This window comes from Acanthochromis polyacanthus, chromosome 20 (genome assembly GCF_021347895.1).
Source record: "Acanthochromis polyacanthus isolate Apoly-LR-REF ecotype Palm Island chromosome 20, KAUST_Apoly_ChrSc, whole genome shotgun sequence".
Classification (NCBI taxonomy): Eukaryota; Metazoa; Chordata; class Actinopteri; family Pomacentridae; genus Acanthochromis; species Acanthochromis polyacanthus.
The window spans coordinates 20,786,028-20,802,519 of NC_067132.1; the positions used below are offsets into that span (position 1 = coordinate 20,786,028).

General features: G+C 41.2%; 2 protein-coding genes and 1 long non-coding RNA gene across 3 annotated transcripts in view; 1 reads left to right on the forward strand and 2 right to left on the reverse strand.

The window, feature by feature from the left end:
• LOC110960175 (sodium/hydrogen exchanger 9-like) overlaps positions 1-8,036 on the forward strand; it is a 70,818-nt gene extending 62,782 nt beyond the window's left edge. The window contains exons 15-16 of the mRNA XM_051940384.1: positions 7,285-7,390; positions 7,468-8,036. Of these exons, the coding sequence (XP_051796344.1) occupies positions 7,285-7,390; positions 7,468-7,644 (283 nt within the window). The 3' untranslated portion in view covers positions 7,645-8,036. The remainder of the gene's footprint in view (positions 1-7,284; positions 7,391-7,467) is intronic.
• On the reverse strand, positions 5,186-7,667 carry LOC127531326 (uncharacterized). Its single transcript, XR_007938394.1, has 2 exons — positions 7,543-7,667; positions 5,186-7,417 (listed from the first exon to the last, which is right to left on the reverse strand). It is a non-coding gene; the product is annotated as an uncharacterized LOC127531326 (long non-coding RNA).
• A 2,668-nt stretch (positions 8,037-10,704) lies between the features above and the next one.
• On the reverse strand, positions 10,705-13,497 carry chst2b (carbohydrate (N-acetylglucosamine-6-O) sulfotransferase 2b). The gene has a single exon (XM_022207312.2). The coding sequence runs from the start codon at positions 12,921-12,923 to the stop codon at positions 11,526-11,528; it is 1,398 nt and encodes a 465-aa protein (XP_022063004.1). The 5' UTR covers positions 12,924-13,497; the 3' UTR covers positions 10,705-11,525.
• Positions 13,498-16,492: the final 2,995 nt, after the last annotated feature.

Sequence of the window (16,492 nt, forward strand, 5' to 3'; positions counted from 1 at the left end):
CATGTTTTTCGTGCCGCTCACCACGAAATGCGCACCAATGTATTTTAAACGGCGGACTTTTCGTGCCACTCAGAACGTATTTCAAAAGAATGTGTATATTATATTTTTAATGTAAAACCGTGGCGAATCCAACGCTATATTTTGCATGACATCGTCCCTAAACATAACCATAACCATAACCTAACCATAAGCCGGTGGTACACTTACCAATTTGCATAGGAATTTCAAGAATGTCCGGCGGCCGCAAACGCGATCACACAAGCAGTATACGCCGATGGACAGCTTAGATCGTCATGAATCCGCCGGTATAAACCACTTTCAGATGTGATTACCACAGCGAAAAACATTTCGTGGTGAGCGGCACGAAAAACATGACGAAATCGTGTTGGTGCGCACGAAACCGAAACTAAAACTTACGTGACAGTTTCACGAATCCCCGTGAGACCGGGTTGGTCACCCACAGTGTTGAGGTATCACGCTATGCACATTCAACCTTTTTTTTTTGCATTTCAGATTTTTTTAGGCACAGGTTATTGGTCAGTCTTGCATTGTTCAGCAGGTTGTACCACTTGGTTCAGAGCTTTTCAGAGAGGTTTAATCCCGACAGTCTTACAGAGTCTGCACAGGAGGTTCAACTAAATCCATGGCTAAACCTAAATTATACAGGTTTTAACGAATAAAAACATCTACAGGTACTTTATTTACATTTTGCAATAGGTGCATTTGTGTACAGTCTTCACACTTTTCGCTATAATCAGTACGAACATTTTCTGGTTGGTTGTTGAGTGGTGTTATTGGTGAAATGCATCTGTATGCTAACAGCAGCTGTAGTAAAACAATTCCACGAAAAATGTTCTCCCAGAAAAATAAGCAGCTACTGGATCCAACTCTAGTTCTATGAGCGTGTGTGTGGCCCTATAACAAGCTTCACGATTGGCTATTGCTGTGGGAACCCCAGGTCACCACTTGCATCCACCCCTGCAGTTAGTTTACTTTTTTTAAATTCAAATCCTAGTTTTTATTTCTGTTTCTAAAATGTATATTTTCTCACGTATCTTTTGTTTCTGGTTAACTATAATAACCTCGGACGCAGGTTTAATGCCGTTTCTCTCATCATCTTACATATTCAAACCTAAATAGAATACAGTAGAAAAAATTAGAATTCCTTTATTGTCATTGCACAGTGCACAGCAATCTGAGATTTCTGACCTCCGCCAAGGGAAGATGATACGAAGTTGGAAAATCTAAATCCGGATACAGAATCCAGATCCTTAACCGGATCAACACAAAAGTTGAATGGAGTCTTCTCTGGGCCAAGATCCACCTCTGGTGAAAATTTCATGAAGATCCGACAAGTAGTCCACAAGTAATCCTGTCCACAGACACGCACACAGGAAGGCAAATAAATAAACGGACCCGATCGCATAACCTCCTTGGCGGAGGTAATTAAGCAGCAATCCTGTCAGTGGATTCACACAATCCGGCGTTTTTTTTTGAAGCACAATAAGAAATGTGCAAATATAAACATCTAACAAAACAATGGGGCATCTTATTCTATTTAAGATAGATTAATTGGTATATTAAGAAGTATGAAAACAATAGTATATCTGAAGGCGCGCATCGCTGAACATTTTCAGAAAAGTATCTCCCTCAGCTATCTTGCAAAGAATCATTTCTGCTTCAGTGCTTTCCACCACAACACTGTGGAGCCTTCAAAGATAATCTTAGCGTCCAGTAGTATTTGAAATCATTCAAAATTATTCAAATCACAAATCAATTGTCTGACTTATCTTTCTGTAAATGTGTCTGATCTTGTGCCACCCATCTTTGAACGGAGCTCATCGTGCTCAGAATGTTGTCCTTAAATTACAACCGGATTAACAGTGACTGAAAAGAGTAAAAGGAGACGCTCGTGAACGAAATATACACTACAGGAAACACAAATCGATGGGCGAGGTCTCAGGAGAACATTGCTGCTTTGCTCTAATGCCGACCGCTATGAAACAAATAATCCTCAGAAATGTGCGTCTTCATTGTTCCGTTCTGTCCTCACAAGTCTCCGTGTCCCTGCTGCTGAATTCCCTCCTCGCAACACGATATTACTGCCGCTACTGATTTTCACAGGATGGTGTTGCAGAGAGAGGCTTTGCCAACAAGCACTGTGCTTCGCTTCACAGCTCAACACATTTGAGCTCATCCTGGAAAAGCAGTTAATTTTAATGACCCCCTTTCCCCCCCCCCCCAATTCTCTGTGAATTGTTTCCTCAGAAAAATAATGGATTTCATTAGAGACTGTTCAGCGAAGGTTCAATTCAGACTGCAAGAAACGTGGAAATGATAATGACACATGTTCCTCCCTGCTGCCTTTATCCTACATGGTTTGTTATAAGTCTTGCAGCTGCTGGGAACATTGATTCAGGTGTAGCTTTTTCCTAAAAAAAAAAAAAAAAAAAATCATTGCAAACGATCACACAACTGCCTGTGCAGAAATATCACACAGATGAAGATGTTTTTCTGCCAATATCTGATGAAAGCAGCTGATTTTGTATAGAATTTTATAGAACATAAGGTTCTGAGCAGTTACTATCAGACTCTTCTTCTTTTCCCGTGTCTATATTGAAACAGCCTGGAAGTTGATACGCTGCGAACATTCAACTTATGACATTTGCTTTCACGGATGCGCTCATGATTTGCAACACAACGCTGAAATCTGTGTAACCATAGTAACTACACAGACATGCTCGTACCCTGTGGCCATAGTTAAAAGCCTGCATAGTGGGTTAATTTGCACATTTGACAAAATGTGCGCGTACAGTGAGTCTTTTTCAGTGTGTATGTGTGTAAATGTGAGACAGAGGGGATGAGAGAAGCCGTGCACAGGATGAAAGGAGTCCCAGCCAGTGTTTGCTATTGATGAGAGGGGGGGAAAAGCACATTAGCAAGACGCTTTGAAGTGGACCAGGTGAGAGCAGTCTCAGCCAGGCAGTTGAGCTTCACCTCAGCTCACCGGAGTTTCATCCGAAAGGCGGCTTCCTTAACCGTTTCTCTGTCAGCCTGGCTTTAGGGCTCATTAGGACAAACGTTTTACTCCTTTTACACGCTCTTTCTGATGGACATCAAAGCCATGTTTGATCTTCCATGCTGAAGCAGTTTGCATACCGCAGTGTTCAGGATGGAAACCCATGTTTTTGTTTTGAATCTGGCATCTCCGAGGCCACCCGTGTTTTTAAAGATCTGGCGTGGCTGTATTACAGGGATGTGGCTGGGGAGCTGACTCTCAGGATGTTATCTCTGTTTGTAGTATTATATAATATAGCACAATGACAGCGTTAACAATAGTACACAAAGAAACAGTTAGAGGGCAGTGGTACCTACTGTAAATATCTGCAGCTGGATTGTTTGTTAGACATTTATAACTACTCATTATGCACTAATTTCAGAGTGGTGAAACCATGAATCTAGCATTGCATTGTTGTATATTTCTAACCAGCGCATTAAGCTACATGCAACATTTCATTGTTGTAGCTAGTGAGTAAAGCAAAGCTAAATTTAGTGTATCTTTAGTTACTGTTGGATACACTGTTAAAACAAAGCATTAAAGAAAGGTTAAATGACTGGAGTCAACAGCTGTCAAACAAAAATATGTGCAAAGCAGTACTTTTTTTTGTAGATATTTTCATTATGTGATTTTCTTGAATTATTATGATCAGAAACTTTTAGTAAAACCTATAGACCCGAAAGTTCTACAGTGAAGTTCTTGCAGGTTTTTAGAAATTATTTCAGTGTTATTTTGGAAGTGAAATAAAGTGCGTGTCACCATTAACTTTAACACTTTAATTTATTCTGATTCAAATTTACAATACCAACCAGTTCTTCATAAATAATTCTGAAGAACCCCCAGGAAAAATTTAAAAACTACTACTGGCCTGTCTCTGTGCTGTGATGTGACTCATGGGCTGCAACATAAAGTCATGACTGACAAAAAGTAACTTTTTTTTTTCAATAAATCAATATTTTCAAACAAATATCTAGGGGATGTAGTGAGACAATAAAAGCAGTCATGACAGCACAAGACTGGATGCATCATTTTCCTATTTTTTTAAAAGTTTTTGCATCGTGTTTGCTCAATTTGAATCCAGAAATACAGACTTGAATGTAGAACTACACACATATATATATGAAACTAAAGATTTACTGCAAAACTACAAGGATTTTCTTTCATAATATAGACATAAGCCTTTATTTAAAGAGCTACTTGTTTTACTGTTGGGTTGTTACGTCATGGATAATATTTGAGTGTGTTTCTATGCAGTTTTTCAAATTTGAGCACAAAATTACTGTAAAATTGTAGATATTTTCCATGAAATTAGGAGATTTTACAGTGTAGTTTGATCTACATCAATGCATTATTTGTAAGATTTTCAAATATTTTGCAGGTAAAATAAAAATCTGCATTATCAGTAATAATCACAGCTGTCAACAGGATTCTTCTGCTTTTTCTTCTACTTCTTTCTCAATAGAAGTAAAAAGCAGAAGAATCCTGTGATTACTTTAAGTTTTTTTGCACAGCTAGGAATACACATAAAAGGAGCCAGTATTTAATGGAGGCTTACTGACTTTCTCACAGAGTTAGGAGAGGATATGAGGCAGCTGTTAGCAGTCTTTTAGCTTCGGTTAGATAAAGACTGGAAGTAAGAAGGAAAGCAGCCTGGCTCTGTGTGAAGGCATAAAGACCAGGCCTGTCAGCACCACCAAAGCTCATTTAATTACTGTTTGTTTAATTGGCACAAAAAACATTTATGTGCCAGACTAATTCCTGGAACCAGTCTTCACCGGCCTCTCTGCAAACTCAAGGTGACGACATGACTTTAGGAAGCCTCTGTAGAAATAGGAAATACTTCAACAGTCAGACTAACTGTTTCCTTGTTTCCACTCTTTCTTCAAGACCAACACAACCAGCTGCTGTTTGTAGCATCATATTATTACACAGAAACTAAAATTCTCATAATTCTCTGCCAGATAGAAATATTCCCCGAAACATCCAGCTGCTCCTTCAGTGGTCACAAAGTAAAAAAATCTGCAAAAAACATGTTTTATCATTAAAATAATTGCTAAAGCACAGAAAAATGTTGTTTTCCTCAACCATGTGGAGCAAATAGATATCAGTCTATTTATCTTTCATCCGTTCAATTTATTTTTGATGTTTATTTTGCTCACTGAAGCGTGCATTTTTGATTTAATCTTGCTGTATACTAGTACATAGGATAAAATGGACCTATTCGAGCACACATATGTACTGAAGCAAGCATTGGAGCAAACATGCTCCACCAACTCTGATGCTTTTCCACCGCTGACGAAAGGTCAGGAAAAGGTGACGTGTGGGACGTGTTGGGAGGGAACGATGCTCGCTGCCATGGTGGCCGAAGCAGCAGTTGGGCTCCTACCCCCACACAATTACTCAGCACCTTTTCCCACACACACTTATTGACACACACACATAGAACCCGACACCACTGTGGGGCAGAAAGCAGAGCTCGCAGTTATAATTACCACCCCTGTCTACTATAATGCCAACCCAGAACAGGAGGACACCGCGCCGACAAGAACTCGCTCCTGCACGTCCCATGAAAAGTCATTATTCTCCTTTTTTTTTCTACCTCCTTATCCCTTTTCTCTTTCTGCCCCTCATTTTATGACTAAATCCTGTTAGCTGAATGTCGCCCCTAATTCCAGCCTCTTGCACATCACTGATAACAAAACTAGAATGTAAGAGTTGGCGCCCAAATTGCACATTAGATCATTTCCCTCTTATTTTGTGCTTCTGCCAGAGGATTGTGTACTTGTGTTCCCCCTCTATAAATCCCACATTGTTCATTATAGGCTCAGAGGTACAAAAGGTTGCTTTTGTCTAGGAATGATGACACCGGTGAAGTATGGTTTTGTCTTTTTTTGAGGCACAAGTAGGGCAGAGCGTGAACTCCTGCAACAAAGGAACTTATTAATTAGGACTTTTTTTTTACTGTAGTGGTGACAATACAGAATCGAGTGCGCACAAGATGAGCTGTCAACAAGCTACTGGGTGAAATCTGGCTTGAAAAGAGCTGTTTGAGGGTGCCATTGTGTTCATGAAGTAGCCACCTACCATCACAGCTGTGTGTGAATTTGGGGCTCCCTTTATCTGCGACACTTGGCATCTAAAAACAACCGCATCTACTCCTGCTCTCATCCAAACTTTACATCAGCACTTTGGCATATTTGTAAACCGTTTCCGACCTGCCTCTGGGTTCAATCAAGTGCTAAACTGACCCATTTACCTACAACAAGTGCATGACGGATGCCTTTTTTTAATTTAATGGGCAAATTATTTTTATCTCTCTCTAACCCTCCGCTAGCGCCTTTTGTGTCCATTCTTCGTTGCATTGGAATTTTTATTACTGAAGACAACTACACTGCAGACAAAAGCCAGTACATGTCCATTAAATATGCTAACAGTTTAGATTCTGCAACAAAAATAGAACAATACCTAAAGCTTGAATGACTAGCATGCAGCTCTCTGCAGTGTGTTGTCTTAGAAGTGGAACGCTATCGACACTTAGTGACAGTAAGCTGACAACTACCTCGTAATATACTGCAGCTGCATTATTATTTTAGCATTATGTGAAATTGGTACAGTGATGTCAATCTGAAAAAGACCGTCTATTTTTAGCTTTTGTTTGTATTGTAAAGAAAAAAAAGAGAAAATACTTGAGGTCTTTTTGCAAAGAGTCCTTGAGCAACATGTTGATTCATGGTTATTATGTCGTGTATTAGCATATAGAGTAAAAAAAAAAATGCCAGGAATCTTTAAACAGAAAACTATTGTGGTTATATATAAATATATAGTGACTGACCCTGAATGTAGTTCCCACTTTTGATGTATTTACATATAAAATAGTGTGCAAGGAAGCACTTTACGGCTATAAAATGAGTCACTATGTCTTTCTAACATAGTTGCTAGAGTCTGATTTGCCCTCCAACATCAGAAACTAAAACTGAAAAGCTCTTCTGAACCTTTCTGAAACTTCTAAAATACGTTCCTAAAGCACTAACAACATGAAATTGCTAAATTTCACTCAGAATCTTACGAAACAAACTCTTAGATGTGCTTTCTTTCTGTTATCATTATTACAATCATGGCTCAGTGTCCCGAGGTCAGATGTAAAATGGACCAGAAACCTTTTTCCTCTCTTCTGTTTGCCATCTTTGACACTCAAACCTTTGTCACAAGTCTTAACAAGGCTGCAGATATCTAAAGCCACTGTTGACACACTGCGGCCCCCCGCTGACCGACTCGCTGCCACAGTGCTGTGGTGTGTTTGCCAGAGTCTTCAGTAGCCCCCGTGTGCAGGAGGTGAGACTCTCTTTGTGTTGCTGCATCCTGTAAATATCATCAGAGAATAAAAGGAGAATAAACCTCATTTTTTGCAGCTTGGCGTTCAGGAGCAGCTGGTTGAGATTGAACCAGAAGATTCAAACTTGGATTCGATAAAAGCAGAGAACCACCTCGCATCCACAGGAGGCGACTCTGGATCCGAGCACCAGGAGGACCTGGTGGAGGGAGACCTGGGCCTTGGCACCGCTCCAGCTCACATCAGGGAAGCCTGAAGCTCCAGGAACCACCTCTAGCCCCGTCTTATCAGCCCTTGTTGCCCCGATGCTAAGGCTCGGCCTCCCACGGTGAATCGGGTCACTGGTCAGGGCATCTGAAAGCAACCAGCTGGGAGTCAGACTTAGTGTGGCTCCCCAAAGGTCACGCACCCCCCATGTGCTGACATGCATACAAAGACACACTCACACAGGAAGAGAAAACAATTACAAAGGCCGGTGCTGTTTCTGTTGCTCTGCTGATGCTTTTCTTGGCTTGATTTGCTTCCGTTTCAAGGAATTTAATAGCTTAAATTTTAAGCACCTGTCCTACTCATGTGTGCAAAGTACACATTTCACCCAAAAACCAGAACTGTAATGGAACAGCTCTAATTAAAATGCAATATGCTAAGTCACGTATTAAGTATGAGCTGAGAAGCGTCATGCTACTTGGTTACATAACAGTTTGGTTTCAAGCTTTAGGGAGAATCACTCGTCTACATATATTGTGACTGAATGCAACAGTCTTTCCCTTAATCAGCTAAAATGGCATTTTCGTGCCAACTTTGCGTCGCTCTTCCCTGGCCTCTTATTAAACTTTTATTGTTTTCTCCTGCACTCCTTTTAACTGAGTCAAATGTGTTCCGCTGAATTTATTACCCCCCCTCGTGTCGTTTCACATCTTTGCTTATCATTCTGCACCACATAAGAATATCTGCACATACTTAAGTGTATTAACAGCATTTTGCAGAAGAGACTATTAGCATGTGAGTTTCTTCTGACTTCTTCAATTATAGATTGCACTTTGCTGCTCTCTGAGTGCATCATTATAAATCTCAGGGCCCCTTTTCCCTCGAGTGAAGCGGGGTGTTGTGTACGGCACAAACACAGTCTGTGAAGGTTAGCCTTTGTGAATATGCAGACAGTTTGTCTGGTATTAATAAAGCCATTGTCCTTGAAGTGAGAGCTTTCCATTTTGTGCTGTGAATGCTTGGGTGCATTTAGGGAATGCTTTATGTTTGAGTTTTCAGTCGCTGCAAAAAAGCATCACAATGTGTTGCTCTTATTTTTGCAGTAATGTTTGAATAGTTTTGTTGCGTGCAAATGAGACTGAATGGGAGCAGAAGTCTTTCATCATGAGCCTTCAGAGATGCTCAACCTCTTAGTTCTATCCTTAAAGGGACAGTTCATCAATAAAACTACTTAATTTATATTTCAAATAGTACAGCGTTACTAGTTTATATGTGATTTGCTGATATTTAAAGCCATCATTAGTGCAATGAATCATCCCAACACAAAGCAACGCATTAGTCTGCGATGCTCAACAAATCAAAACATTATCACCTGACGTTTTATAAGCTCAACATCTTCCCTTCGACACGCCGCAAAACTTATTTCTAATGTTTTCTTTAAGAACTACTCGCTGAAATCCGCCCACCAGGTGCCGCATGTGTCCCTGCGCAGGAGGAACAAACCGCTCACAACAACGTTTTACAACTTCTCAATGCAACCTTGTCATTGTTAAAAGGCTCGCTGGTGTTGAGCTTCTCGAGTGTCATTTTTTGGCCACGTTGAGCATCACAAACTCAGTGTTGTTTTCTGTCGTGAGAGAAATACTGCAAACCTCAGCAAACTGACACAATAAACTAGATTTATTGTGTTTTTTTAAATAAAGTGTTTTTTTAACTTCTGTTTTTTTAGCTTTGCATTCATGTCATGTCAAGGGGTGCTTTGTATTTTTTGAAGCGAGGCTGTATGAGATACTTATCCATAGTCAGTGTATCACAGTTAAACTATAGTAGATGGTGCTTAACATGCCCCGAGTTTGGAAAAGCAAACAAGAGTAGCAGCACAAAAGCAAAGCAGTGGACTGCAGTGGACGGCAGCAACAGAAAAGCCTTAATTAGTCACCTTAAAATTCATTTTAAGCTTGCACTGTATTTAGAATATTACTCGATATAAATAGATATATGCTCTCTTCAAAGCCAACAGAACATGAGTTTTAACATGTTAGTCTGGATAAAAACTAACATGTTAAAATGCTGCTGTATCACAAACACACTTACATAGCAGGTTTCTGAAGAGGGCAATACAACAATTTCCATTCCATGTCACAAACAGCTTATTTTTAGTTGAATTTAAAAGGTTTTGCTGCTGCCCTCGTCCACATCAGTACATTAATGAGCTTGTGTGCTCATACTCCAATCCTTTTCTCTTAACTAGGGGCATTGTAGCCATCATCTACTGTAGGCAGCACATCAGCTATGGATTAATACTTCATACAAGCCCTCTTTAAAAAACAAAACATTCCTTTTAAATTACTGAAGTTACCATTCTGTGCGCTAGCTGAGATTTTCTTTAAAGTTGTGTATCACAAACTTGAAATTAAAAAGTGACTGAAATAATTATTCGCTGTCTCCGACTGTTCCCCATAGCATTTTCAGGTCATGTTCTTAAAGTTGCCCTGCGGAGTGTTTTAACCGTCACCAATGCTGTGTAGCAGCGTTTGTAGCTGCATGTCTCCATTTTGTTCATTTTTGTTCACAAGAATCTTCATGCAGGTGGTGTAATACACATTTCTGCCACTGATCTACGGGTGGCGCTCTTGTCAGCGTGCCAGCAAAGATGGAGAAGAAGAAGACTGCCAGGAAGTAAACTAGGAAGGTTTTAAACAGAAAAATTGACTTTGCAGTTACAGTTGGTAGCCTTTTATGTTGCACATGCTGTTTTTTTTTTTTTTGTTTTCTTTTTACAGAATAATACTGAATGTGAGCAGCTACTTTGTTTACCACAAAACTCCACAGGGCACCTTTAAATTATGTAGCAAACAGCATCAAATGTATGGCATCACTCCAGCACAGTGGTTCTCAAATGGAGGGACAAGGCACGCTCACTAAACTAAGGTATGTTTTGGCATATAAGGAAAAAATTATAACAATAACATTACATTCTTAGTCATTACAATAATGATTAAATCCAGGAGTTTTCAGGTGAGTGTTGCCTCTCGCACTGTGCTTTGAGAACCACTGCTCTAGTTTTGACCACGATTGTGTGCGATGTGAAACACAGATGCATCAGCTGTCTTGTTAACTGTGAACTTTACTCAATGCAATATTCCCAGATCATGTGTTTTTATAAGAGCAAGCAATTGTAAACATTTGAAATGGCAGAACAGACTGCTCACACTGACACTGAGAGAGACTTTGCAGCTCCAGAGTTATGACATTGTCCACAGTGCATGATATCACCCTATGAGGATTCGGTGACCAAAAATAAAAAAAAAAAAGCAAGAAATCCCCTGTTTTTTTTTTTGTGTGTGTTTTTTAAAATCTAGAAATACCACTACTGCTGTTCTGATGACGCCTCTACCTATGATGACACATCAACAAACCGATTCATTGATTGTCTCCGACTTCAACCAGATCTTACAAATAAACATTAGCGCTGAGGTTTTTTCTATCAGTTGTTTTTTTTTTTTGTTTCCTTTCATCCACTATTTTCACTTTTACAGACAGTATGGAGACTGAAAAATTTTTTGTAAGATTTTGAACATTCAAAAATAACCCCAAAACATCCACTTTAAAGTGTCATCATAACAAGATACATGAATTATACAGTTGCTTTTTTTTCTCTCTCATAGTTGCAGCTTCACTTTTCAAGTCATTGTTCTCAGGCCTTTGCATTGTCAAACACATCCAGTGTTCCAGTAGAAAAGAAGTGGTCCCTTCAAATACGACCGCAGCTCAACTGAGGGGAACATGATACATTCCAAAATGTGGCCAGTGGAGCTCCTCGAACACTGATTGAAAGTAAAGCTTTAATTCCACAAGAAGAGGAAACGGCACTCGATGCAAAAAAGAAATGAACATTAAATTAAAAGGTCTTTGGTGGTGAGGATGTTTTCACAGTTTGGAGTGTGTCAGCAGTGATTTGCTCAAGTCCTTGGCCTCCCCGGCTGTTCTCACTCTTTCGTACCCTAGAACAGACATGGCGTGGTGGCAGTAGTCTTCCACTTGTTTGATCTGTTGAATGCTGAGCACTGTTCTCCATGCACTAGCAGCTTGTGTGGCATTCCTGGAGGAGACTATAAATGGCTTAGAGGAGGAACTGGAGCCGCTGGTCATGTTCAACGCAAACGACTCGATGTCATGGTTCGTGGTGAGGTTGGCAAAGCGGTAGATGTTCCTCAGGGTCTTGACCGGGTTGTCGACCAGGTCCTCGTACCGTACGGCCATGTACTTCCCCTTCAGCCAGCTGGGTGGGTTTAAGGCAGTCCTCAGAGTCTTGGAGGTGCGGTCGCAGATCACTTCCATGGCTCCGATGGAGTGGTAGTCTGAGCCGTCCTTCTTGTTGGCTTTGTGGCCAGGATCCACAAAAGGTATCCTGCGAAGTTTAGGGTCCCTGCTGCGGACCACCTGTAAATTCTCCCTTATCAGGCCATGTCTGGACTTGATCCTGGAGTTGGCCACGGCCCGTGGGTCTCTGACCAAGTGTATCACCTTCAAATCCAGCGAAGGATCCTCCATGAGAGGAGCCAGCACGTTCAGGTCCAAAATGCGCACCCCTTTAATGACTATAGTGTTATATTTGAGGCACTCCTCCTCCAACAGTCTAAGGCTTTGAGGGGGGCACTTTTTACAAACCTTATCATCCACCATCCCCACCACCTCCTTCCTGTAGGCTGAGCAAAGGGGATAGGAGCACACCACTTTGTTCAGGGTGGCCCCGAATAGTCCTAGGGAGGTGAAATTCTTGCCCCCGGGGCTGTTGTAAAGTTGGAAAACAGACAGATCACAGCGGTACAAGGAGCTGAGCATGTCCCTGGCTGCCCCTTGTAAAGACACCGCATCGCCAGGGTACAGTTTCTGCCAGATGTGCCACATCGGCTCGTACAAGAAGAACACTTCAGGATTTTGGTTGAAAAGCTCCCCGAAAAAGGACGAGCCCGACCTCCAGGTGGTCAGAACGTAGATAAGCTGTCTCTTTTTAGCCAGAGAGGGCCTGTACAGGAAGCGAATGTCAGATCTGCTCTGATAAGTGGTGCTCCTCATCTGATGGTTGCACTGCTGTGGCTCTTTAGTCCATTTATAATTAGCCAGGTTAAGCATAGTGAGGACCAGCAGCAAGAAATAGGCCATAAATAACACAATCCTCTTCCTGCGGAGCACTTTCATCACGATCCCTGGCTGTGCTATTATCTTGGTATGATTCCTGTAGGTTTTAAGCTTCCTCCCAAAGCCAGCATCCTTCTCCCAAGGCGCTGTCAACTTCAGTGGTGGATGATATTGTTTGCCTCTCATCTGTACCCTCGGAGAGTGGCTCTCACCACTGGACAAAGCTCTTTACATTGACAATGCACCAACGCGCTCTGTAGTGTGTGTATACGCTGGACTGGGAATTTATACCCAGTTGAACAAGAGCCGATTAGGTAATATATTCAGCACCAGTTCGAAAGCCACAACGCGATTTCGCCTTTTCACTGCACTGCGCAATGTTCTTCATGGGAACGGTGGATGAGAGGAGCGTTAAAGTTGTCCATGGCGAGCGTTGCAGTGATTCCGTGGGTGGCCCCCGTTCAAAACAAAAAGGAAGAAGCCTTCATCATTGTAACAGACGCCCTGTTTGTCCATGTTCAGCGGAGGCATCCCTGCGCAGTTATCATCTGAGGCATCCTTGTGAACGCAGCCTGGCAAGACTCAGGCATCGCAGACGGAGAACGCGGTCACGATTTTCACGCGTCGCGGCGGAACCTTCAAATCATTCCGCATCTGCCATAACGGAGCAGTGGACTGGCCGTATCCGCAGCGTTAAAACACTTCCCTCCCCGTCGCTGCTTCCTCCGCTCGTCCAACTAATACAAACTGGTCCGATTCAATCAGAATACAACAAGAAAGGCCCGCCTTCTCGAGCAGCGCATTGGCCCGCGTCATGGCGTCGTGCGTCAGCGAGCTGCGCCATTGGACGCGCCGCCCGTCCGTCTCTTTGCAACCTCAATAGTGGCTCCCACAGATCTCAGTAATGGTAGACTGTGGAAAATTATGCTGTTGTTATGTTTCGGAGAGATCTACCTCACTGTCTGCATCCATGTACCCGCGCTCCACCCCGCTGTTTAGGGCATCACCAGGTGGAGGGATCTGCAGGATTTTCTGGTTCAGAAAAGACACAGCAGCAGCCAATTCCATTTATTTTTCTTCAACATTACTGTTGCTTTAAAGCCATCGTTTTTAAATTGTTATTCTATTATATGTCCTGTCTTTACTCCTATATTATGAGTGTTCTCTCAGTGCATGACTGCAGGGAAGAATCAATATTTTAAATTAACTGTATTTGCTTTCCCCACTGCTGCCTCAAGAGGGTGGCCCAGATCTATAAGAAGAAAAAGAAAAAACCCAGCTCATACCATACAGAAAAATGCTATTATTATTTAGAGGGATACCATACACATACTATAGAAAACATCTATTGTGGTTAGATTACCTCAGGAACGTTTTTTTTTGCAATAAAATATTAAAACCCAAATAAATAACAAAGCAGGGCTGTAGAACATGGCCATGATTTTTCATTGGACGTATTGGAAATAGTCAGCAACAGATGACAGGCTCTCCTCTCAAGTGGAATCAGCTGAAATGTGACGTTTGACAGCTGTTCCACCAGGAACTGGCAAGTCCTGGGAAGCTGTAAGGCCATGTGTTTGAACAGAGGAAACCACATGCTCTGCAGATTGAAAATCATCTTTCCTAAGAGGCTTGCGTGTTTGGGATTACAGCCCCGCACAACTGAAAGGCGAAAACAGATTGAATAAAAAAGGGGTTGAGCCCTTTGACCCCACGGGCCCCTAACATCCATATTGAGATTTAGTGAATTTGTGGCATTGTGTAGTGATTTTATTGTACTTTATTTCATGTATATTGTGTCAGCAACAGTCTGATGAATAATTGTTGTTGTTACAGTAGAGCGTATTTACTGTGCTTCACAGGACATCTTTCCAAAGAGCTTAGATTTTATGTATTATGAATTATCAGGCTGTACAGTGAAAAGTTTCTCTTGTGATGTGAAGTGAGTGTGGATGCTGATCTTCTTAACTGTATAGATGTTCTTTTTGTTGTACTCATCCAATGCGGCTGTTTACAGCACAAAGCCTTTGTGGAGACTGCCCTCTGCTGGAGTGTTACCAAATCTCAAAAGTACTCATAACAGATTTTTTTTTAACATTACCAACACATATCCATCCATCCATTCACCGCTTTATCCTCACTAGGGTTGCGGGGGGTGCTGGAGCTTGTCCCAGCTGACACTGCGAAGGCAAGGCACACCCTGGACAGGTCGCCAGTCTGTCACAGGGCTACATATACAGACACACAATCACTCTCACATTCACACCTACGGGCAATTTAGAGTAACCAGTTAACCTCAGCACATTTTTGGACTGTGGGAGGAAGCCAGAGTACCCGGAGAAAACCCACGCATGCACAGGGAGAACATGCAAACTCCATGCAGAAAGATCCCAGGCCCACCCCGGGATTTGAACCAGGGATCTTCTTGCTGCAAGGCGAAAGCGCTAACCACTACATCCACTGTGCAGCCACCACCAACACATATATTAATTATATACACTCAACGAAAATATAAATGCAACACTTTTGTTTTTGCTCCCATTTTTAATGAGATGAACTCAAAGATGTAAAACTTTTTCCACATACACAATATCACTATTTCTCTCAAATATTGTTCACAAATCTGTCTAAATCTGTGATAGTGAGCACTTCTCCTTTGATGAGATAATCCATCCCACCTCACAGGTGTGTCATATCAAGATGCTGATTAGGAGGGGGGGTCAGGCATTGTGCTGTGTGATAAAACTGCACATTTCAGAGTGGCCTTTTACTGTGGGCAGTCTAAGGCACACCTGTGCACTAATCATGGTGTCTAATCAGCATCTTGATATGGCACACCTGTGAGGTGGGATGGATTATCTCAGCAAAGGAGAAGTGCTCACTATCACAGATTTAGACAGATTTGTCATCAATATTTGAGAGAAATGGTGATACCGTATTGTGTATGTGGAAAAAGTTTTAGATCTTTGAGTTTATCTCATAAAAAATGGGAGCAAAAATAAAAGTGTTGCGTTTATATTTTTGTTGAGTGTATATATGTAGCTTTGTCATTTTTAAGTTATGCCCACAAAATAGGCAATAAAAATGCTTATTAGCTGTGAAAAACCAGCAAAATTGTGCCTTTATGCAGAATATTCAATAGAAACTTCTGTTGTTGGCCTGTCTTGAGTCGATGAATTATTGACAATGTGTTCTGTTTTCACTGAACTTATGAGAAAAACTGCTAATCAATCAGGCTTTATGTCTGTCAGTTTCAGGAAAAGGGTCGAATTTGATTTTATCCTTCTTTCTTAAGCGATCTTTCTCAGTTTGCAACTATACACTGAAATTTTGATCCTCTGTAACAGTCTAATTCCTGCATCCAGCTTCAAATGTCAGTCTGTATACCATACCCTCCACCTGCAATGTTGTTTGGTTCAGTTTAATTCACCAAAAGTCATTCTGGGATTCTGTATTAATAAAGTGCAGCTACAGGACCTTTATTTCACTCGTGCAAGTATAATTAGTTAGAAATTGAGTGAATGGGAAGAGATTTATTTTTAAACGATCATTAAATTTATGAGCTCCACTATGAATGTTAATTACCGGATGGAAAATATGGATTTACTTACTTTATTAGTATAATATTTTTCTTAGATTCATATAATTCTTTTTCATAAATTGCAAAAGGGCATGTCATTACCAAAAGAGCAAAGAGTCATTATGAATTCAAGACAGGACAGAATATTGATATGCAGTATGTTCATTGCGTTACA

What these genes read in the sequence shown, in the direction of transcription:
- chst2b (XM_022207312.2), bottom strand. Translation starts at nt 12,923, where the DNA reads ATGAGAGGCAAACAATATCATCCACCACTGAAGTTGACAGCGCCTTGG.